We start from the raw sequence: 22,399 nt of genomic DNA on the forward strand, positions 1-22,399 counted from the left end.
GCCTTCAATCCCAGCACTCAGGAGGCAGATGCAGGCAGATCTCTGTGAGTTCGAGGCCAGCCTGGTCTACAGGGCGAGTTCCAGGACAGACTCCAAGGCTACAGAGAAACCCTGTATCAGAAACAAAACAAAATAAAGCAAAACAAACACAACAACAACAAAAAGATCGGCATTTCTGCAGATCTCTGTGTTTACTCTGGTCTAACATCATGTACCTGGTGTGACACAGAAAAGCCATTCCACAGAGCTGACAGCATCACCATCTGGTGGTGAAAAGCTATAACTGCAGCTTGGGTTTTTCTGCTACTTTCTCTTTGGTTTTGGTGAGGGGCGGGAGAGGGACGGAGCAGTATTGGTAGTGAGACCTCATTCCTAACATAGAATACGGTGGGTTACATTTTAAACGTCCATATGGTTCACAAAAACCTATTTTTTTTAAAAATTTTTTCAAGACAGGGTTTCTCTGTATTGTTTTGGAGGCTGTCCTGGAACTCGCTCTGTAGACCAGACTGGCCTCGAACTCACAGAGGTCCACCAGGCTCTGCTTCCCGAGTGCTAGAATCAAAGGTGTGCGCCACGACGCCCGGCCAAATTTTCTTTCTCTTGCATGACCTATATTCAGACTGAACCAGAGAACTGAGGCAACAATCAATTTAAGTTAAAAAATAACCTTTAAACCCGTAATCATTAAGATGTTTTGGGGTGGGGGTGCATGTGACTGCTTCAATTGACCCAGCATCCAAGGCGCTGTCAGACAAATTGATTCAGTTCAAAAACAAGCTCTTGGACACGAACTCTGCCTCGGCCCGGTCTGGAGTTAGCAGGGTGAGCAGCGAGATGATCCAGACATGTTGGAAGTCGCTTGTAAAACTAGCTTTAAAATTAAAATTCACTATAACGTTAAAAATAAAAATAAAATAAAAAGACAGTGGCTGCTTAGGGCGTTGAGAGGAAGACTATGACTAGTTTGACGATCCTGAGCATACGGAAGGAAGAAGTAACCCGGAAGGAAGCGGCGCTGGTGTCCTGCCAGCCCCAGGGGGTGGGGCTCACCTTCTCTCCTCGCGTGGGCTACCACCTTCGCTGCGGATTTGCTCATCACGTGCACCACGTAGAGAGGGCAGTTCACCGCGCTGGCTATGGTGATGGCCCTCAAAGTTGCCTCTGCCTCCACAGCTTCCGGACGGCACAGCTCATGCCCCTCCGGGCCTGTTATCCCCAATGCCAGCATCTTCTTTGCTCCCTAAAAAGACCGCAAGAGACCTGAGCAAGGGGGAGCTCGTGGTCCCCAGGCGGACATCTGAGAAACCAGCAGAGGACGGAACCAGGTATCCCTGAACGGGGGTGTCAGTGAGGAGGCCTGGGCAGTCTATGGGGCCTCTGGTAGTGGATCAGTGTTTATCCCTAGTGTACGGATGGACTTTAGGAGCCCATTCCTCATAGAGGAATACTCTCTCAGCTTAGACACACGGAGGAGGACCTAGGCTCTGCCCCAAATGATGTGACTGACTTTGATGATCCAACATGGAAGGCCTCACCCTCCCTGGGGAGCAGAAGGGGGATGGGATGAGGGTGTTGGTGGGTGGCAGGGGAGGATGGGGGGGGAGGGAACTGGGATTGACATGTAAAATAAGATTGTTTCTAATTTAAATAAAAAAATTAACTCTCAAAAAAAACCCAAAACAAAAACAAGCAAGCAAACAAACAAAAAAGACATCAAGAATGTAAAAATAGGTAGCAGGAAGGATTACTAATAACAATGCCATTGTTTTTTGGTAATTGAATGTTCGGATAGACTTTTAGGTCAGCCACAGGTGTGTAGGGCAGAGCACGCATTGAATGTTCGGATAGACTTTTAGGTCAGCCACAGGTGTGTAGGGCAGAGCACGCATGTGCCGATCGTGTCCATTAGGAGTACACAGGCATCCTTTTACTTTCAGCTGCTTTTGATTGGAAGGGGGAAGGGGGAGGAGGAGCTGAGGAGCCTGGCCAGTTGATAAAGTACTCGCTGTGCAACCGTGAGAACCTGAGTTCAACCCACAGAACCCACGTGAAGACTCCAAACGCGGTGGTGGGTGCGATTGTAATGTCGGGGAGGCAGAGACAGACAGAACCGTGGGACCCACTGTCGGCCAGTCTGGCCTAATCGGTGAGTTCCCAGTCACTGGGAGATCCTGTCTCGTTGCCCTTGGGTCTCCACAGTCTGTCTGTCTGCCTATCCCACCCCTGAAAAAGATGAGAAAGTTTCTTCTCACATCCCATAAGAAGCACTGCCCAACACTGTCCGTGCTTGAGACTCAATAGAGTCAGTCAAACAAAACAGACCCTTGCTGAGGTGAGTCGTTGTAATACATTGCTCAAGTAGTTTTATTTTTCTATGGAATCGTAGTCTCCACCTCTCCCAACTCAATCCACTAATAATATTAGATCTGTTATTTTCAAGTTTCCTTCCTTCCTTCCTTCCTTCCTTCCTTCCTTCCTTTTTCTTCCTCAAAAAGTCACGTTTCAGAGGAATGACTCCGCTTGCCCGTGTCACACAGTGAGGAAGTCACAGCATCAAATTTAAACTCTGGCCTGTCTGAGTCTATAGCTCACACTCCCTTCTCATTCTTCCCACAGCGTCCTGGCTACTGAGATGCAATCTTACTTACTTTAACGGGAGCCAAGCCCGGGGAAAGAAAAGAAATCAGCTAGCAGGAAGAGTATGGAGACAGTTCTCTAAGTCCTGCAGATGGTGTACCCTTTGGGCATTAGTAATGGAACTAACACGAGAAAGAAACATCTCTGGATTCCCCGGAGCACATTTTAATACCTGGGAAGCATACGGCTTTTAAACGCTACCTGCTCCCTCATCAGGACCACGCTGATGCCCACACATTAGCGTTCAGTACCAGCAGCCCAAGCCTCTGAAAACTCGGACCACAAACCAGGGATGTAGGGAAATGATTTACAGGGGTCTGGAGAGACGGCTCGGCAGCGAGGGGTGCTGACTGCTCTTCCGGAGGACTCGGGTTCGGTTCCCAGCACCCACACGGCAGCTCCCCACTGTCTGTAACTCCAGTTCCAGTCTATCCAACTTCTCCTAACCTCTACTGCATGCACAGGGCACACATGAACTCACGCGGGAACACACATATGTAAGCAATACAGAAAGCAACAGCACGTTATAAAAACTGAATATAGACAGTTGGTTGCAAAAGGAGAGTTCTTCACCCAACCATGTAGACCCAGCGAGCAAAATCAAAGGCAGTGACCAAGAAAGCCACGTCAGGTGCCTTTGCGACACAGACAACGCGTGACCTGGTTTCTGCCCTCCCGTGTGCCCAGTCTACGTTCTCAGGGTCCAGCGTCCTTGCTTCAAGTTTCTGCTGCTCTCCTGTCTGTACAAGGTTGGAAAGGGACGCTCACCTCTGCAATCAGGTCTCCATTCTCCGCGTGCACTTGAGCTATGGCTCCGATTTCCTTGCACCGAGAGAAGGCTGCGTACATCTGTTCGTCTCGCACCATATACACGCCTTTGTAGGCCATAAACATCTTGAAAGAGTTAACTCCTTTATCTTGGACAAGGGTTTTCATTTCTTCTTTTACCTGGGAAGGGGAGAGGTTGACAGGCACAACAGCGCACCCCTCACTATTTTAAACAGCAGTTTCACCATTCCCTCAAAGATTATATTCAGAAAAGAAAGGAGCAGCGTAAGGGTGACAGCTTCCCTCAGAAACACGAAGCGAGACCCACAAACTTGCTCCCAGGTCACGCCCCCGTTTCACCTGATAAAATGCTGCCGTGATAGCCTTAAATCATGGGAGTTAGCAGCGTTCCCCAAAGCACTTCATTACCGTTCTTGAATATAAAATTCTCTGCGTCTATCTTCCAATTAGAGGGGGAAAAATGTGAAACCGCACGGCAGCGACAGTAGCAACCATGAATCAAAGCTTACGTGTGCGAAGAGCTCAGGCTCCAATTTAAAAGCTATAGGCTGTGTTCTCTGAGGGAAGTAGTGGGCAGGCCCAGGTTTGCCTGAGGAAGCACAACCTGAGTGTTGTGCTGCTGTGTCCCTGCAGCACACCAGGGAGGGGAGAGGTCACTATTGGCAAGATTCTGGAGCAGTCAGAGGTTGGGGGAATCTTCAGAGTTATCAGATATCAAAGGCAAGCCGAAATCAAAACACCCAGTAAGGGACCTTGAAGGCCAAATTCAAGTGTCAAAATGGATTAAGACTTCCAAAGGAATGTTGTCTGAAATTCTATAGGACACACACACACACACACACACACACACACACACACACACACATACAAACATACATGTGCACACATGCACACACATACATACATGCATATACATATGAAACACACATATGCACATTGCACATGCATGCACGCACACACAAAAGTACAGCGAGCAGGGCAGGAGTGCTGCTCATGGCTGATAGAGTCTCTTCCGACTAGATGGGATGGGGTAGGGTACCATGTCTTGGCACAGAGGGGAAGCTCAGAGAGAATGAAGTGACAAGACAGCTGTCCCCAGCCAGAAAGGGAAGTAAATTCTATTAAGCCACACTGTTATGGCAGCCAGAACGCTCTCTCTCTCTCTCTCTCTCTCTCTCTCTCTCTCTCTCTCTCTCTCTCTCTCTCTCTCACACACACACACACACTCACTCACTCTCAAATCCACAGGCTGATGGTTAGTGAGGTCTTCTTTCTCTATAGGTCTAGTTCTTAGAACATTAGTTGCCTAATATGTGGAGAGATGCTAGTCCAGGTACAACGAGGAGTGTCTGGTTCCAGCCATGGAGTTTTTTTTTTAATGGACATTTTTGCTAAAAGAGTCTAGCAAGAGACTTTCTTTGGGATGGATATTTAAAAACTGCTTTTTAAACTACCCAGATAACTGTATATACCCATAACGTAACAGAAAAAGAGAACACTCCCCCACCCCCAAAGAGAAACCTTGTTAGCCAAGTTGGAGTAAGTACACAGACAAAGAAGGTTAGCTTTCTACTCATTAAAAAGCACTAAGATGCAGGCGGTGATGGTGCACATCTTTAACCCTAGCACCTGGGAGGCAGAGGCAGGCGGATCTACGGGAGCTCCAGGTTAGCTTTGTCTATATAATGAGTTCCAGGACAGCCAGGACTATGTAGAGAGACACTGTCTCAAAGAAACAAAAAACGAGCAACAGGAAAGCACCAAGCTGAGCACGCGGGCACACTCTGTAGTCTTGCCTCTCAGAGGCACAGGCAGAAGGACAGTTTCAAGGCCAGCGTGTGACTACAGAGTCAGCCCCTCTCCATATTAAACACGGTAGTGTCCATACTCTCGCCTGCTATTACAGGCAGACCTTCCTGACTCAGACAGACAGACATGACTGTTCAGCCGTCATCAGGGAAGCTCCCTCCTGCAGCAGCCAGACATCACACAGAGAGTGAGATGTCTTGACCTTGGAACAGACAGCCTGAAATGGGATGGTTCCATCAAATTCCTGTCTTCAGGGCTCAGAGAACCCAGCAGAAGAAGAGGTGTAAGGACTGTGAGAGTCAGAGGATACGGGGACATCAAGAAAGCAAAGCCCTCCAAATCGACACAGGCAGAGCTCATATGAACTCACTAAGACCGAGGCATCATACCCGGGGCACACATGGGCCTGTACCGTGTCCTCTGTGTCTGCATTCTGCATTCCAGGTTAGTGTTTTTTAACGGGATTCCTGGGTGTGCAAACGAGAGGGTCTCTGGTTCCTGTGCCTTCTCTTGGGCTCTTTTCCTTGTTTTGGTGTGTGTTGTCCAACTTCAATGCAATGGTTTTTGTTTGATTTTATTAGACGTTATTTTGGTATGTTTTATTATTATCTCTTAGAAACCTGTTCTTTCCTAATGAAAGACGAAAAGGGGGTGGGTCATATGGGAGGGAGGGAGGGAGGGACTGGGAGGAGCAGAGGGACAGGAAATCATAATCAGGATATGTTATGTGAGAAAAAAAAACATTTTCAATAAAAGGGAAAAAAAGACTCCAAAGAATCTTCATGGGCTGGAAAGGTGGCTCAGAGGTTAAGAGCAGCCCCTGCTCTTCCAGAGGTCCTGAGTTCGATTCCCAGCAACCACATGGTGGCTCACAACCATCTGTAATGAAATCTGGTGCCCTCTTCTGGCCTACAGGAATATATGCAGGCAGAACACTGTATTCATAATAAATTAATAAATCTTTTAAAAAGTAAAAACAAATGAATGTATAATTTTTTTTAAAAAAAGAATCTTCATAACATGAAAAAACTGTTTAGCAAATTGCCTTGTGTGTCCCCTAACCCTTATGTTAAAGTTCTAAAAACCATAGGTGTGGTTAGCTACAATGATGTCATCAATGTGTGCTCCAATCCCCACGACTGGAGGCCTTGGAAAAGAAGATCGGGAAATGCAGGGTTGTATAAGGAGCTGAAAGCAGAAGTCAGGATAATCCTTCTTCAAGGCCAGGGTCACAGAAGATTACCACAGAGAGCTAGAAGCTTCTAGAAAAGCACGGGGCGGAGCCTTTTGCCCTTAGGACAAACCAATCACCAGATACCTTAGGCTTCGAACCCTCAATACTGAGAGACCACAAATTTCTGTTGCTCCAGGCTACACTGAGCACTTGGCCATAGGAACACAACAGATCCTGTATTTGGGGGAATCTCTCCTCTTGTTAACGTATGGAAAGGACTGGTGAAAGCTGTTGTCTTTGTCTTTGCTCTCTTGAGAAATAGGAGCGGGGAGGAAAGGAAAGGGGAAGGAAGAAAAGGGGGGACAGATGGAAGGGTTTGCCTGTAAAGTTATAAATAGATGCAACCCGTCCATTAGAACATTGTTTGGGGAGAGAAGTCAACTTGGGCCGGTGGACTATGACCCTTGAAATGATGTTTGCTGGGTTACTCGTTACAGAGTTAACTCTTGGGTTTTTGTTGTTGTTGTTTTGGTTTTTTTCGAGACAGGGTTTCTCTGTATTGTTTTGGAGGCTGTCCTGGAACTCGCTCTGTAGACCAGGCTGGCCTCGAACTCACAAAGATCCGCCTGCCTCTGCCTCCCGAGTGCTGGAAGTAAAGGCGTGTGCCACCAAGGCCCGGCTCTGTAAACTCTTGTTTTATATTCACTTGGTGTCTGGAACAAGTTTTGAAGGGGAGGTGGGTGTGTGAGCTACTCAAAATAGCATTGCCGTATTTCACGCATGCCCCTAAAATTTCTGAATGAAGTCTAATGTGAAGAATGAGTTGGGGTTTAAATCTTACACACACACACATTTTCAGTAGAGAGACCAACATATTTTAACGGCTCTCAAAGTCATCTTTTCTATCTGAATCTTACCATTTTCATGGCCTAAATAATTACCGGGCACGGAAGGGTGTTTTGAGGTCTGTTGTAAATGGTTCTCAGGTGGCATTGACAGATTAGAGTTGGGAGAGTCCAAGTCACCCCTGGACACAGCTGGGAAGGGGCCTTGGGAAGGACCCCAGCTTGCCTTCTATAGGAGTGGAGGCCTCCAATTTGAATGAATTCTTAAACTCAGAATTTCTCCGATGTTTTTCTCAGACACTGAAATTTTCTAAGAGCGAGAGTAACAGGGATAGGTACCGTGACTGCTAGAGGAAACATCAGCAGTCCCTGGATTAAACACGGGCCGGCCCCACTGTGGATGGCAGGTTGGATTTTTCAACGTGCGCTTTTTACATGATGTTTTTACATCTCAGTGTTTTGAGTGTAATCTGTCACAGTGCTCAGAATTCAACAGATTTGGAAGGAAGTACAACAACAAACTCGTCCTCCACTCCCCCAAGTCGCCCCCAGGCAGGGACATCACCAGGGTTTGCCATTTGACATAGCCAGCTCCTGGCTCCCATTCAGAGCAAGGGACAAGGGGACTGAATGGAACACACCAGAACACACCAGCCGCCTCACCTTGTCACTCCACCACGTCACTGCCACGTGTAGGCTGTAGTCACAGCAGACTTTGGGGTCTGCCCAGCTGCGCCAGGTCTCGAAGGCCTCGACCAGGGAGCTGCCTTTCTGCGGGATGGCGAAATCCATGATCATGGTGGTACCGCCAGCCAACGCAGCCTGGAATCACAAGAGGGTGCCGGCCAATGAGCCATCCATCTCTGGGTAGATTACCTGCCACTCTGTGAACCCTGGACCAATCTGATGGGCCCAGGAAATGCCAAAGAGACTGCTTTTTTTTTAAACGGACTTGAGGGGCACGGATACCTTCCCCAGAAACCGAATTTCAAAGCCTTACAACGTCTGGGACTGCTTCTGAAAAAGAAAACACTCCTGTAAAGGAAAGTTGAAATGGGCAGGAGGGCAGGTTCATGCCCACAATCCCAGTCCCGGGGTGGTTGAAGCAGAAGGGTTGCTGTGGCGGGTGTCCAGTCTGGGCCCAAAAAACAGTAAGCAGAAAGCCTCAGGTGGGGAAGACTAGAAAGTATATAAGCCATTAAAAACAAAAACTAGCTGGGCGGTGGTGGTGCATTCCTTTAATCCCAGCACCCAGGAGGCAGAGGCAGGCGGATCTCTGTGAGCTCAAGACCAGCCTGGTCTACAGAGCGAGTTCCAGGACAGCCTCCAAAACAATACAGAGAAACCTTGTCTCGAAAAACCACCACCAACAACAACAGTTACCTGCTCCTGTAAAAGCCCATTTCCTCGAAATCTGTTTTAGGGAATTACATCTCTGGCAGCCCTGTGATCCACTCAGAGAACCCTGGAAAACTTACAGGGCTGAAGCCTCTGCAACCCTAAATTGGCCGGGGACACGTTTATCTTACTTTGATTTACATCTGTGGTCACTACCTGCACTGGTTTTCGCTCAGAGCCTTTTCATCTCTGACTGACTGTTTTAACTGGTTCCTCGTTGGTCTTTCTCTAGATCTGCCCTAAATATCCACCCACAGACCCTCAGTGCAGATGGCATTTTCAATCCACAAATGAGCCACTGGGCTCAAAAGGCTAAGGACAGGGGGAGGAACAAAGCCACAGTTAGATAAGGGCAACACCCTCTGGTTCTGATAGCAGGGTAGAGAGGCCAAGGGGAATACCTTCTGTTTTTAGTAGCACAGTAGAGCAAGCATCATTAACAACTGCACTTCCTGTTTCATGCTAACTAGAAGAGAAGATGCTAAATGTTCGAGGCAATGGATATGCTAATTGCCCTGTTTTGCTCACTACAGAATGTTTACACAGGTGGCACTACACACTCGGTAACTACACGGTTACTCTGTGCCAACTGAAAATTGCAGAAAGCTAATGCCTCTTGTTGCCTCTGGAATGAAGCTTAATCTTCATCAACTTGGTCCCCGAGTCCCTGCGTCCTTCCTCAACCCTCGATAGACCTGGTGGCGGCACATTATGCACATTATGCTACATTACAGGTAATTTAAAAAACTATCACAAAAAACAAACGCCTTCGACTCGTTATTTAAATAGATTCCGCTTAAACGAAAGCCACAAGGTGGTTAATGTATTTTTAATCGCTGTTCTCAAACAATGCGAGTGAAGAAAACAAACATAATCAGAGCAGAATGGTGGCCCGATGGTTTGGAGCCAGGGCTCGGGGGGTTCGAGGGCTCTGTAGCACAGCACGAATACTCTAGCCAGGTTTCCCCACCATTTTCTCCTGTGTCCTTCAAGTCTTTGTCCGAGAAGAGAGAGCAATGCCTGTATCTAAACCCTCAGCAGTGGTGGGATTCACCACGGAAAAGGTGTGTAAATCGCTGCATTCGCACCGTTGCCTCTGAGAAAACTGCTCTATAACCCATCTGGAGCCTTGCACCGTTTGCTTAGAGTTAGGCAACCGTCCAACTTCTTACGTGCATCACTTCTCGTGTCCTGACATGCGGCTCTGTGGTAGCCCAAGAGGGACAGCGATTTTCAGACCTCACTCCTGCCCCTTCCCCACCCCGGGTGCAACCAAGGCTAGCTCACAGAGCCTGGAATACCAACTCTGTTCTCGCCCTCCCTCTTGCTTTATGTGATATTCTCATTCTTCCTTAAGTCACTGGGCGCATTTCCACCTCTTTCTACTTTTAACCGCCTTACTTTTTTATGTAAGATTCTACAATTTGTTACCACCTTTAAATAACATTGTCCTTATTCGTGCAGAAGATACATATTTGCATTTCCTAAGAAACTCCTATTGGTGCAATGACAAGACTTGGCAAAAAAATATTCAGGTTTCATATTTTTATTTGAATAGAGATTAATCTTGTCACCTTCTTCCTTTTTCAAGTGTCTTTCCAATACAATAAAGTGTCCCTCGGGGATGGGGTGCATTTTTCGAGTACAAAATGGTTAATTAAAGTGTTGGGGGAACAAAACTTTTCTAAGACTACAGATACAGAAAAAAACACCACATGTGAGATGCGCAGAAATTAGATATGGGGGTCCCTCAGAATGTGGGGAATTAGTTCCAACACTCCTAGTGGATTAAAGAAAATTAGTACGTGCTCAATTCCTTTATATACAATGGCATAATAATGACACTTACTGCAGGCACACCCTCCTGGGTATACACCTGGATTACACACATTATCTCATGCAGCGCAAATGTTTTGTAAATAATTGTTTTACTGCATTGTTTCAGCACGCATCCACCATGAAACCTTTAAAACTTATTATCAGGGCGTACAGCCTAGGTTACAGGGGTGGAAATGTGTAATAGCGCTGTAGACACTTTGCGGTTTCTTAGAAAGTTAAACACAAGCAAGCATGACCTAGAAAACCAGTGTATAGACAAGATCAGTGAAAACACGTCTCCCCCAAGACTTGCACACAAAGAGTCAAGTCCATATTTGCTACTCCTGTCAACACAGTAGAAACTTCCCAAATACCCATTGGCTGATAAACGATGGGCCAGTATTTGACTTTAAAAAAGTAATGTGACTCTTGCTGCAACACAGATGAGCTCTAAAAAAAACATGACACCAACAGAAAGGAGCCAGCCACGAAAGAGCACACATTGCACAATTTGTGGAAAATGTTCCAGAGGGGAAAAGTCTGTGGGGACAGAGAGCAGAGCGGAGGTTGATTGCGGCTGAAGGAGGTGGATGGGGGGAGGATGGTCCTAAGATACAATTGGGCAGGTGGAGGGACAGAGGTGACAGGAAAGTTCCAAAACAGACTGGTGATGTCTCCGAGACTCTGTCAAATGCCCAGAAACCATGGAACCACACAGTTAATGGTTGAGTTGTATTGTATCTGAATCATTTCCTAATAAAAAACAATATATAAAGGGATGCCACCACACACAGCCATTTCATGGAACGGAGGGAGTCTGGAAGGGCCACACAAGCAGCCATGAATTCTCTCTTCCTCCCTCAGGGTGTGGCTAGTCTAGAACAGTGGTCCTCAACCTGCTTAACACCGTGACCCCTTGACACAGTTCCTCATGTTGTGAGCTCCAGCCACAAGAAATTATTTCCATTGCTACTTCATAGCTGTAATTTTGCTACTGTTATCAACCGTAATGTAAATATTGTGGGAGATAAAGGGTCGCCAAAGGGGTTGCAACACACAGGTTGAGAACTGATCTAGAAGGAGAGACAGAAATACAAGTAAGTTATCGTAACACGATATTCTGGAATAACAGGGAACAGATCCACTCCTATCATCAATAGTACTACAGAAAACCCCAAGCTGGGCGTTGGCGGCGCACGCCTTTAATCCCAGCACCCAGGAGGCAGAGGCAGGCGGATCTCTGTGAGTTCAAGACCAGCCTGGTCTACAGAGCGAGTTCCAGGACAGGCTCCAAAAGCTACACAGAGAAACCCTGTCTTGAAAAAAAAAACTTAAAAAAAAGAAAAGAAAAAGAAAATCCCAAATGTGAGAAAAGTTTACTAAATTGTCTGGAAGAGTAACAGAAAAGGCTCCTGGGAATTCAGAGAGGGAGATTCAAACTGGAGGTCTGAGCGAGTTTGGATTTAAATTAAGAGTAGGAAGTACACATGGAGACTGTTGATAATTATGCCGGTAGCTAACACGCAGCGCATGCTTGCAGTGTGTTCAGAAATAACTGCCTTGGATCTCTGCGTCTCTCAGTCATCTCTCTAGCTCTTCGGCCTTGCGAACCTCACCACAGAGTAGAGGAGGCTGAGCAGAGAATGCCTGCAGATGAGAACCCCTGGCAGAAGCAGCGTGCTCCGGAAGGCGTGTTCCTGGGGAAAGCCGACTGTGAGAAGGGAGGCTCGGAGGAAGGCACCTGGGAGGAGTCAGTAACCCATCAATCAGGCCGTGGTCAAGGACAGAACCCAGGCGGTCCATACAGAATGGCAGTGTCCGGAAGGGCAATGGTTTCGTGGAAGGCAAACGGGAGCCAAAATGGGACTTGACAGGCAAAGGCGGGGTTTAAATGAGTTCACCAGGCCCAAGATAAATGATAAGTAGGTGTTTTACTGGGGAAGCACTTACACAGATAAGAGTAAGTAACCTCCACGGTCTTAATGCTTCAAAAGATGCAGTCTCAGCCCTTCTGACCCAAGAGAGCACGCGCCCACAGCTCCTCTCCCTTAAACGGGTCATGTCTGCACCTGAAACCACGCCCAAAGGGTGTGGCCACTACTACAAGTTCACTGCCAACGCAAGATGCCACTACAGATGGGGACACTCAGAACATACGTACTGGCCAGGCAGAGGAGGAGCACCACCGGGCAGTTTGAAGAAGCACCAGTTCAAGATGGAGCGCCCTGAACGTGAGGGGTTGGGTACCTGTCCACTCAATGATAATTGCAGACATGACGCCTACGAGCCCTGGGCAGGAGAAAGAAAGGGAAACAGATGCTAGAGAAAGAAGCTACATCTAAAGAAAGGGGAAGAAGACATTGGAGAGGCTCTGGGGGAGACAAGAGGGGCCCAAGAACAGAAGCCAAGGTGACACTCTACAAAACGCATCAGGAAAATGAGAGCAACGCCCCAGCCAAGACAAACGTCTTCCGTGGGGATTCCTGGGTGCTATGACAGGGCAGCTCCTGCTTAACTCTAATCAAACGTTATTTTCAGTGTCTGCTGAATGTTCTACTAAAAGCCCAACTGACTTAAGAAAGAACATTTTTGCACTTCCATGACACAGAGGTGTATAGACGGGGTTATATACATTGTAGACACAGCTGTGGGTGACGGTCTTAGAAACCCGAAGGCTCAGCAAGCTTGGAAAACTAAAGCAGATCGCAACTTCCGGGGCTAATGCCACATCTTCTAGTTAACTAGAAGGAAGAAAGAGAAGAGCGAGGAACAGTCTCTTCTGTTTCTCCTCCTCTGCTTTCCTCTCTCTCCTGCCTCCTTCCCTCCAGACTGGGAATGACTTGAGAGACTCTAGTGACTCGAGGAGGAGAGGGTTACTTGCTGTGACTTATTTCTTTTGCATGTACTCCCGAATTGACAGCTCCTTTACTTGTCAGTTGGCCAAGCAAAATGCCTTAACCTTTTCTAATCCTGGCTCGTAAATGGGTTCTCCCAGCTCCTGATTTCTCTGACTGGTTATCCATGAAAGCATTTCAATTTGTCTAAACCCCTGTTTGGGGAACAAAAGTGCCTACCACGTCTCTAGTGTACATACAATAGAACTTACCTAGAGACAAACTATCCCACAGTGGGGCAGAGTGGCACATAACACAAGTTCTTACTGAAGGATATATTAGGTGGTAAAACACTTCCGAAACGTCCCCAAAGCACGTTCTGTTTTATGGTGTCACCCATTTTCCATGTCTAAGCTCACCCTGAAGAGTGTGACTCCGGTTCACTAAAATCTACGGCGTAACCCAAATACAACAAAAAGAAGCCTCACAGTCCAGTTGGGCCTTAGAGAGAAAAGCTCTGGGCTGAACTGGTAGCTTTCTAACGGTCACGAAGACGTATAAAAACAGATTTTACAACTTCATCTCAGGTCCCAACCCCATCCTGTGCATGCTTGCCTCACTAACTCTGCAAGTTTGAAACGTTGAGGACATTATTTGTGCCTTTCGCATTGGACGAGTTAAGTGTCTCACTTGAGGCTTACCATTCCTTTCCCTTATATTCTTAGTCTAGTCCCTTAACAACCCCCGCAAGGCTACCTGGTAAGTTCCGGGGTTCCTTCCACCTTCTACAATGTCACCTTCCATGCTTTCTTAGCGTAACTAGATAAATGAGGTCGTAAAAGAGACGGAAGAGAGGAAAGGAACGAGGAAGGAAAAGAGCAATCTGTGGGCTGTGAGTGGTTTGAATTCTTTCCCCTGGGAGTGTCTCAAGACAATGGACACTCAATTGGAAGATAAGGGGGTCTCCCTGGCATACACCTGCCCCCAAGACTGGGGCTTCCAGTATCTCCTTGACTTTGCTGTGTTCTTAAAATGAAGAAAGAGCAGCTCTCACACAGCCCCAAAGGTCCTGGTGAGACTCACATCTTACCTGTTTCCCTAGGTTTCTATTGTCATCTCCTTCCAATATATTCATGCATCCCTACCAGTGCTGTCTTTCCTTCTCCAAGGCTCAGTCTTTTCCACCTCAGAGAGAGAGAGAGAGAGAGAGAGAGAGAGAGAGAGAGAGAGAGAGAGAGATGCGATTCATTTTCTCCCCATCCCCACCTTGCCTACTGATTGATTCTTAGCCTCGGACACAGTCTAGAATCCTCCAGGGAACTCGGACCCCATCCTTGAGATGTATTGGTGTTGCTTCATTTCTGTCTGCTTTGCGCCTGTTACAGAGCTTGGCTCATAAACGCACTCTCAAGTGTTTAAGGGAGAAGGAAGGGAGGGGCCAAGCTGCTCAAATGCTTTGAGACAGGAGAACGATGAGCAAACTGGGAAACCTATGCATGCTGCAGGTCAGCAGGGAATTCCATTTCCCAAAGTGTGGCTATCCCTAGTCCCAGACCCTCCCGTGTGAATGTGAAATGTAGACTCTGCACATCCGAAGGCTGGATGCTCAGTGTCGTATGAAGTTTCCCAGACCAGTGTGCACCAGTCTCTAAGGAAGCCACAGTACTGTCTGCCTATCCCCCCTTATCTTGGTTGCCTCCCAGCACTTCAAGGCGAGACCCTATTGCTGAAGGCACCAAACACTATGTACAGCGCTTGGAGGAATCACGCTGGAACTGGCCTGGAAACCTCCCCTTAGAAACTTTCTCTTACAGTATCAGAGGGTTCTATGAAAGCCTCCAACAGAGAAGAGCAACTGGTCGACCTACCCAGGCGTAAATAAATGGACCTCCACCATGAGAATGATCGGGCAGACAAGATGGTGTAATAGGGGTACTTTTGCCTTGGGCTTAACCAACTGCTGTTTAATGGGACTTAAGGCCAGGTCAGCAGGAAAGGATTCATGCCTAGGACTGTAAACCAAACCCACCATGGCCTATTTTATTCATGGCCGGAGAAATCATAGGTCCAAGAGAAAAACTTACTACTGCTGTTTTCCTAAACCAATATAATTTCCAAATATAATTTAAAGAAGTTGTTAATATTAGTTAGCTGTCGAAAATATGCCACTGCGGCATAAAAAGTTACTGTGAGCCAAAGACATTTAAGGATAGGTATTTTCTGCACTCTCACCTCTGCCACCCAAGTAGAGCCACCCCCAAAGAACCCAATTATTATAAATACCCACTTCAAGAGTTCTGTGATGGGGAAGTCCTGTGTGTATGTCAATAAAGCACTGTTGGCCAATAGGGAAGCAAGATAGGTGGAACTAGGAGTCGAGGAGGATTCTGGGAAAGAGAAACACAGGGAGGCATCATGTAGCCACCATAGAAGTAAGAGGTCCGGACCCTTCCTCCGGTAAGAGAAATACTTAGATGGGTTAAATACTTAAGTCAGACATAGCCAGTAAGAAACAAGCAAACGGCCAACAGCTTCATAATTAATATAGCCTCCTGTGTGTTTATTTGGGACTGATGTGGCTCTGGAACCAGGCTGGTGGGAAAACTACACGTTACGGTTCTGCATCCGGGCATTGACGACTCATCAATCACTGTGGTCCAGAAGCCCTAAACAGACACCACGGCAAACTGTCCTTTACCCCGCTTGTTTCCTTAGGGTCCATTTTTCCTCCTTAAAATTCATTTGTTCTCCCATACATGTAACCCTTCCTCCTCCCCAACTGCCCCTTATAAGGGAGCCTTTTGTGTTTCCATCACTGCCTCTTTCCCCTCTCCTTCTCTTCCGGTGGTATGTAAGCCCACGTTCTAAGCAATCGCTGAGGCTCCTCCACAAACGCCCACCTACATGCACACACATTCTTAAAGCGAAGAATGTCTTCTCTGGCAAAACTAACTCTTGCCATTTTAACTCTCCTGTTCCCAGTTACAGCCCAAGATGGTAAAGGAGGTCTTCCCCACAGAACCACAGGAACCTTGGTTTGCCTGAACATTGAGGAAACGAGGAAGAAATCCTGGAGGGGGAAGAAAATGGGGGAGGGGTGTACTTGAGTTTGAACGGCAAAAGGAGGCCAGTTCTGGCCTCAGAGGGTTCCTAACACACACAGAAACCCCCAACAGGGCAAAGCTCTGTTTAACGTCAGAGTTCCAAATCCATCTTTGAGATCTTATTTCTCCTCCTTTTGAGCAGTCCAAAAACTAACTTTATGATCATTAAATAGACTTTTTTCTTTAAAATAAAGCACAAAATTACAAATGCTCAGAGCTGTGAAAAACCAAACTCTAACACAATACAAACATTCAAAGCTTAGCCTGTCTAGTGATTAAAGAAATGAGGTCATTTTAAAAAGTAGGAAAAAAATTTTCCCTTTAAATTGGCAGTCAGCTTTCTGTTTGAAGCCAATGGCCAGAACGTGAAGAAAGGACTACAAAAAAAAAAAGCACCAACTATGACTATTCTGAGTGTATCAAATTCCTTGAAGATGTGTCTAACTGTCTAACATTTATGTGTCTTGGCAAGGCATTCTGGGAATGACTTGCAAGGCAACTAACAAGCAAACAAACAATGATTGGCCTATCTGGCTACCAAACAACAACAAAAACAACAACAACGAAACCCTTAGAGACCACTGTGGACCCACCGTGGAGAAGACAGTGTTAAACATCAATAGCCGGAGACACAGAAAGAAAAGCCTGGAAGGTGGGTACGTTTGGTTTGCAATGTGCTGGCTTTGGGGAGCAATGTGCTGTCTCTGGGGGTGTTTCTGGTGGGGTTCCCAAGCTGTGACATCTGCAGATTGGTAGAAACACACCTTGATACTCAGGAAATACAGAGGCTAAGCAGAAAAAAAAATTGAGACAGTCTGAACAAGAATGAGTGGCCACAAGGTTGGATACAGCTGTGACACTTAAGGACATAGGAAAGCATTTAGTGAACACTGCTAATTCTGTGTAGTCCGTAGAATAGACACAAGCTTATATGTCCCCCTATAGAGAGACAGATGGTAGAAAAATCTTAAGACTGTAGGTCATGTAAATACTACTTTTCTTTATTCTTTATTGCACATTTTATTTTTAAATGCAGTTTATCATACTAATACATATCGAGTGTCTACAAAATCTCCAGCGAATTACTAAGAGCTGGATGACAAGTATACATTGGTTTGAAAAAGACTTTTTAACAGTTTTTGTTAATTGAATAATTTATCCAGCAAATGCTGACAACCCCAAGGCAGGCAGAGGCCACTGGGTCAGCCACCCAGCTCTTTAGCAAAGTCGAGTTCTGGCAAGCAATAGAAAAGGGGATTTCAAGGTTTCTTCTACAAGGTGAGGAGACTCTATAAATACAACTGTAAAAGTGCTTAATCACACCCCTTGGAAGCAATAGTCCTCCTGGCATTTCACCAAGACGTTCTGAAGCAAAGCAGAATGCTTTGTGCTTTAAAAAAAAGAAGAAGGGAGAAAGAAAAAACAACAGAAGAAAACAGAAAGAAAAGAAAAAGAGAGAAAAGGCATGCTGAGACGTTTCGCCGGATTTTTAGGAGGCTGAGTCCAATTGCTTAGTCTGTTTACTTTTGAATGCACATCTACCCACCCAACGCGAACATGGGCCTTTGTCTCAGCATGAATACATATATTTGAACACTTGCAGAATGTAGTTAAGAGCCAAGGTATAATTCCTTCAGGTTTATCGAATTCACAATATCTACTGAATTAAAAACAAAAAACCCCGCATTACTCTTCTCCATGGCTACTGGGTTCTTGGAAGATCACTCTACATCTGGTGCGGAGCGAAGGCACAAAGAAAGAGGATGCCCTTGGAGCAGAACGGAGTTTCCATTAGTTACAGCAGCCAGAAAGCTCTTACCTGTAATTAAGTAAATTCATTACAGGCTTTAAACCAATGGCCGACATGAATTAGAGTTAAAAAGCACATAACCTTTAGTCGGCCTGTGTTTCATTCTTTAAATCGGGGGCCATCACAATCAAGTGATCAGTAAAAAAAAAAAAAAAAGGAAACCACAGACAGTATCCTTGCTGTTTGTCAGATATTGTAACCGATCATCCCTGTGCCTGCAGAAAGCAAGCGGCTTTGCTCCAACCTCTGGGTGCACCTCCTGAAAGCATCATATATCATGCGTACTTTACGACTTTCTGTGCATAAGGCACTTACTTCTTTCTACGTCCTCCAAGATGGTGTGGCTATAAATGCATATTCGGATGCCCTCCGAATAGACCCATGATAAGTATTGATGGCAATACCTTGAACTCCCTCCAGCACTGGGGAGGTGAAGAACAGGGCAACCGTAGCTCCTCAGAATGACCCTGCTTTATTTCTGAGGACTGAAGCTCACCTTAACACATAAGCTGCGCAACTCTCTCAGCCATCACTGGCTGCTCTGATAGATCAGAGCACATTAGATGCTTCCCCAAAAGCACAGAGCCTAACAGGGCAGAGCCCGAGAGATGAGGGTCAAGCTATGCCGAAATTTGGAAAGCCGTTAGCTTGGATGTTTCTGAGGGTGTGCCGCCTTAGGCAGGTAACTCGTCTCGGTTCTTTTTTTCAGCTGTTAAAAATGTAGGCGACAGAACCCATGATTACAGAGGGTAACGCGTAGTTTAGCCCAGTTGATAGAAAGTGGGAGATCTTCATGAGATAAGTGGCAGTTAACGGCAGTAAAGCCGTGTTTATCCAGGCACTGAAATACACGATACGTTCATTCCCTGCAAAATGTCTTTGTCCCTAAGGTCACAAACCCAGGGCTCATCTACACCACCTCTGAGAAGAACCAAAAGGACCTCATGGCATCTCCTCCCAGAAACAAAGGAAGGAAAGCGACTGTTCAACCTTTCAGAGGCTGGCAAATGGTAGACAGGACAGCTGCTCCCCACTCTGCAAATGGGGGTCCTCAAAGTCACACGGGACATTAGCGGTCTATTGTCAACAATGAGTCAGTGATAACAGAAAAGGATAAGTGTGTCAGTGTTAGCGGCTGCCCACAAAGCCTCATTTGCAGGTTTACATGCCCGGTCACACACACACGCGCCCCATATGCTGTCAAGAATCTACAGTATCAAGAAGCGCAAGGAAGGCCGGGCGTTGGTGGCGCACGCCTTTAATCCCAGCACTCTGTAAGTAGAGGCAGGCAAATCTCTGTGAGTTCGAGACCAGCCTGGTCTACAGAGAGAGTTCCAGGGCAGCCAAGGCTACACAGAGAAACCCTGTCTCCAAAGGAAAAAAAAACAAAAACAAAAACAAATACTAGCTATAACCAGGTATCACCATCAATCACACTAGTGTTTGATGTGGTGATATTTTGTTTGTGATCTAACAAACAAAGTTTAGGGAAGAACATCAGAGTGAGAAGTTAGCCATACTAGTTAGCTATACTGGTTAGCCATAAAGACCAGCCTATTCTACAAAGTGAGTTCCAGGACAGGCTCCAAAGCTACACAGAGAAACCCTGTCTTGAAAAACCAACAACAAAAACCATAAGGGAATCGATCAAAACATGGGTGGGTGTTGAGAAGATGCTTGGAGATATTTTTCTTCTTTCTACTGATCTGTTATTATTCTACTTATTTATAATCACGAATTGTTCCAATAGCTGACAGATTCATTCCAAATATAAGAATGAGTTCATGACATTTTGTAAAGAGGGAAAAAGACAGAGTCATAACATGGTACTCTAAATTTGAAAGAAGACAGCCGCTTGTCCTGAAAAACAAGATATTTATTATCAGGTTGATAGACATTGATAATAAGTAACCAAGAAGAAGCGTTCCAAATGTTGCATTAGGCAGACTGCCACCAACCCTTGTCTCTGGGTCAAATATGCCTACCTTTCTCCTTTCTGGCAACTGCTCTGGGCAGTCATGGAGCATGGGGGAAGTCGAATGGGGGAGGGTATGAGGAGGGTATTAGGGGTCAGAAACCAGGTTAGTAAATGCAATAAAAACTTGCAGGCTGCTCTGAGAGCCTGCTGGTCTGCACCAAGCTTCTGTGGCTGACACATTCACATACAGTCCTGACAGGAACCCAGAGAGGAGCCTTGAGGAAATCGATGTGTCTCCCCTTTGGGAGAAACCACTTCTCACAGGGCAGCTAAGAGAGGGGCAAGACTTAAAAACGACGCGTGCGGGTTTGATATCTTCAGCCCGGGTGCTGAAGACTCAATTTTCATTTCCTGCAAAGCTACCTTGCTAACCCCATGTTGGCTTCAGAAGCTCCTCGGAAACCTTTCCTGCCCATTTCACTGGTTTGAGCATCTGGGTGTTCCCTTAGAGACCCCCAGCCTTCCTCTCCTGGGTTCCAGATTTGGCTGCTTCCTGCACTTCTCTAAGGGCAGGTACTTAAGTAGCAAGAATCCACTTTAGCTGTTGCCTGGAGCAAGTGGGTTGGGTAAGGGGTTGGAGAGGTCACCCCGTGCCAGCAAAGGCTGGAAGAAACCTATCTTTAAAATCCTCGTCAGGCGATCTTACTTCTATAGGGTTGGGCTGGGTCCAGTGTAGACGCTACGGGCTTCCAAACCACCCTGGCCTCTCCAATCACAACAGTAATTTCTGAATCAATGGTTCTCAGCTCTCAGGTTGCGATCCCTTTGGGGGTCCAACGACCCCTTCACAGGGGACACATATCAGATATCATGCATATCGGATATTTACATCACCATTCATAACAGTAGCAAAATTACAATTAGGAAGCAGCAACAAAAATACTTTTATGATTGGGGATTGCCACAACGTCAGGAACTGTATTAAAGGGGCGCAGCATTAGGAAAGAAAGGAACCACTGTTCTAGGCGAATGGATTTTTCACTCGTTGGTGGCTGGAGTGGAGAGCTGGGAGAAAAAGCTGGGAGGGCCTATTTGAAGAACAAACAAGCCAGTCATATAGACACTAGGAGCTTTGGAAACCTTCATGGACTATCACGACAAAGAGGGATTTCAGACACCAGGAGATGGCGCTAAGAGAAGAGGGCAAGGGAACGGATGACTTCCAGAGTGCCAGGCTACCCAGAAGGAGTGGAGGGGCCATACACTTGGCTCACACTGCAGACCACAGCTTACAGCATCTTCATCCCAGATAGCTCAGGTTTCTCCCTCTACTCTAGTCCCTAGCGCTGCGCAGGAGCGAGCGAGGTGGGGCTGCTGGAGACCCCAGATTATAGGACCTGTGAGCTGGGTACCTTGGTGCCCTGGTAGAAGTCGTCGACTGACTGAGAGCCCATGAACGGGAACTGCATGTGTGTGTGTGTGTCGATGCCTCCGGGCAGGACCAGCTTGCCCGTCGCGTCCAGGATGCGCAGCCCCCGGGGGGCATCTCCGGGAGGCAGCAGGTCCAGTCCCAGTGCCCGCACCACGCCGTCCTCCACAAGCACGTCGGCCACCTGTGAGAAGTCATCATTGACCACGCGACCCCCGCGGATGAGAAGTCGTCCCTGCGGTGCCATGGCTAGACCAGAGGCGCTGGGGATCTATCTGCCTGGAGGAGGCTCTCCTTTGAGGTCTCCACGAACTGTGTCCAAACTCCCGCTCCAGCTGGGCTGCAGGCTCACAGATCTCTGGCAGCAGCTGAGCCGCAAGGGTTTAAGTGCTGGACACAGGTGTAGCTCCACCCCAGGGGAGGGCTGGCCTGCCCCAGGCCAGGACAAAGCCACCAGCTTAGCTCCAGGTGTCCTGTTGCACCGAGTCTGGGTGTCCACTGAGTTTATGAGTCAACAGAGGGGAGAGGTCTTGGAATTTGAAGACTGCAGGCAGGGGCTTGCCTTCCTAGGAAAGGTACTTTAGCAAAGATAGAAATCGACCTGGTTCCATGGTGAACACTGTCTACGCCCGAAACACAGAAGGAGCCCGTGTAGGTAGTCCCCGGCACCTGCAGCAATGACGCCCATGACCAGACACACGTGATCTGGCTCCCCTTCACAAAAAAGAGCAAGCCACCTGGGCATCAGTAATTGGCAGGCTGTGCTGGCATGTTTGGGACTCTGGTCTCCAGATAGATGGATAAGCTAGAGAGCACGGGGTTGAGCAGAGG

The 22,399-nt window shown here is 47.0% G+C and overlaps 1 protein-coding gene across 3 annotated transcripts in view; it reads right to left on the reverse strand.

Annotated features, from left to right (window-relative positions):
* Dpys (dihydropyrimidinase) overlaps nt 1-21,899 on the reverse strand; it is a 96,593-nt gene extending 74,694 nt beyond the window's left edge. For all 3 annotated transcript variants that reach the window (XM_040730468.1, XM_005072629.4, XM_013115285.3), the window contains exons 1-4: nt 21,552-21,899; nt 7,921-8,079; nt 3,409-3,588; nt 1,054-1,243 (exon numbers count right to left, since the gene is read on the reverse strand). In XM_040730468.1, coding sequence (XP_040586402.1) covers nt 1,054-1,243; nt 3,409-3,588; nt 7,921-8,079; nt 21,552-21,815 — 793 coding nt within the window. In that variant the 5' untranslated portion in view covers nt 21,816-21,899. The remainder of the gene's footprint in view (nt 1-1,053; nt 1,244-3,408; nt 3,589-7,920; nt 8,080-21,551) is intronic.
* Nucleotides 21,900-22,399: the final 500 nt, after the last annotated feature.

The sequence above is a fragment of the Mesocricetus auratus genome, unplaced genomic scaffold, assembly GCF_017639785.1.
Source record: "Mesocricetus auratus isolate SY011 unplaced genomic scaffold, BCM_Maur_2.0 Super-Scaffold_100023, whole genome shotgun sequence".
Lineage (NCBI taxonomy): Eukaryota > Metazoa > Chordata > Mammalia > Rodentia > Cricetidae > Mesocricetus > Mesocricetus auratus.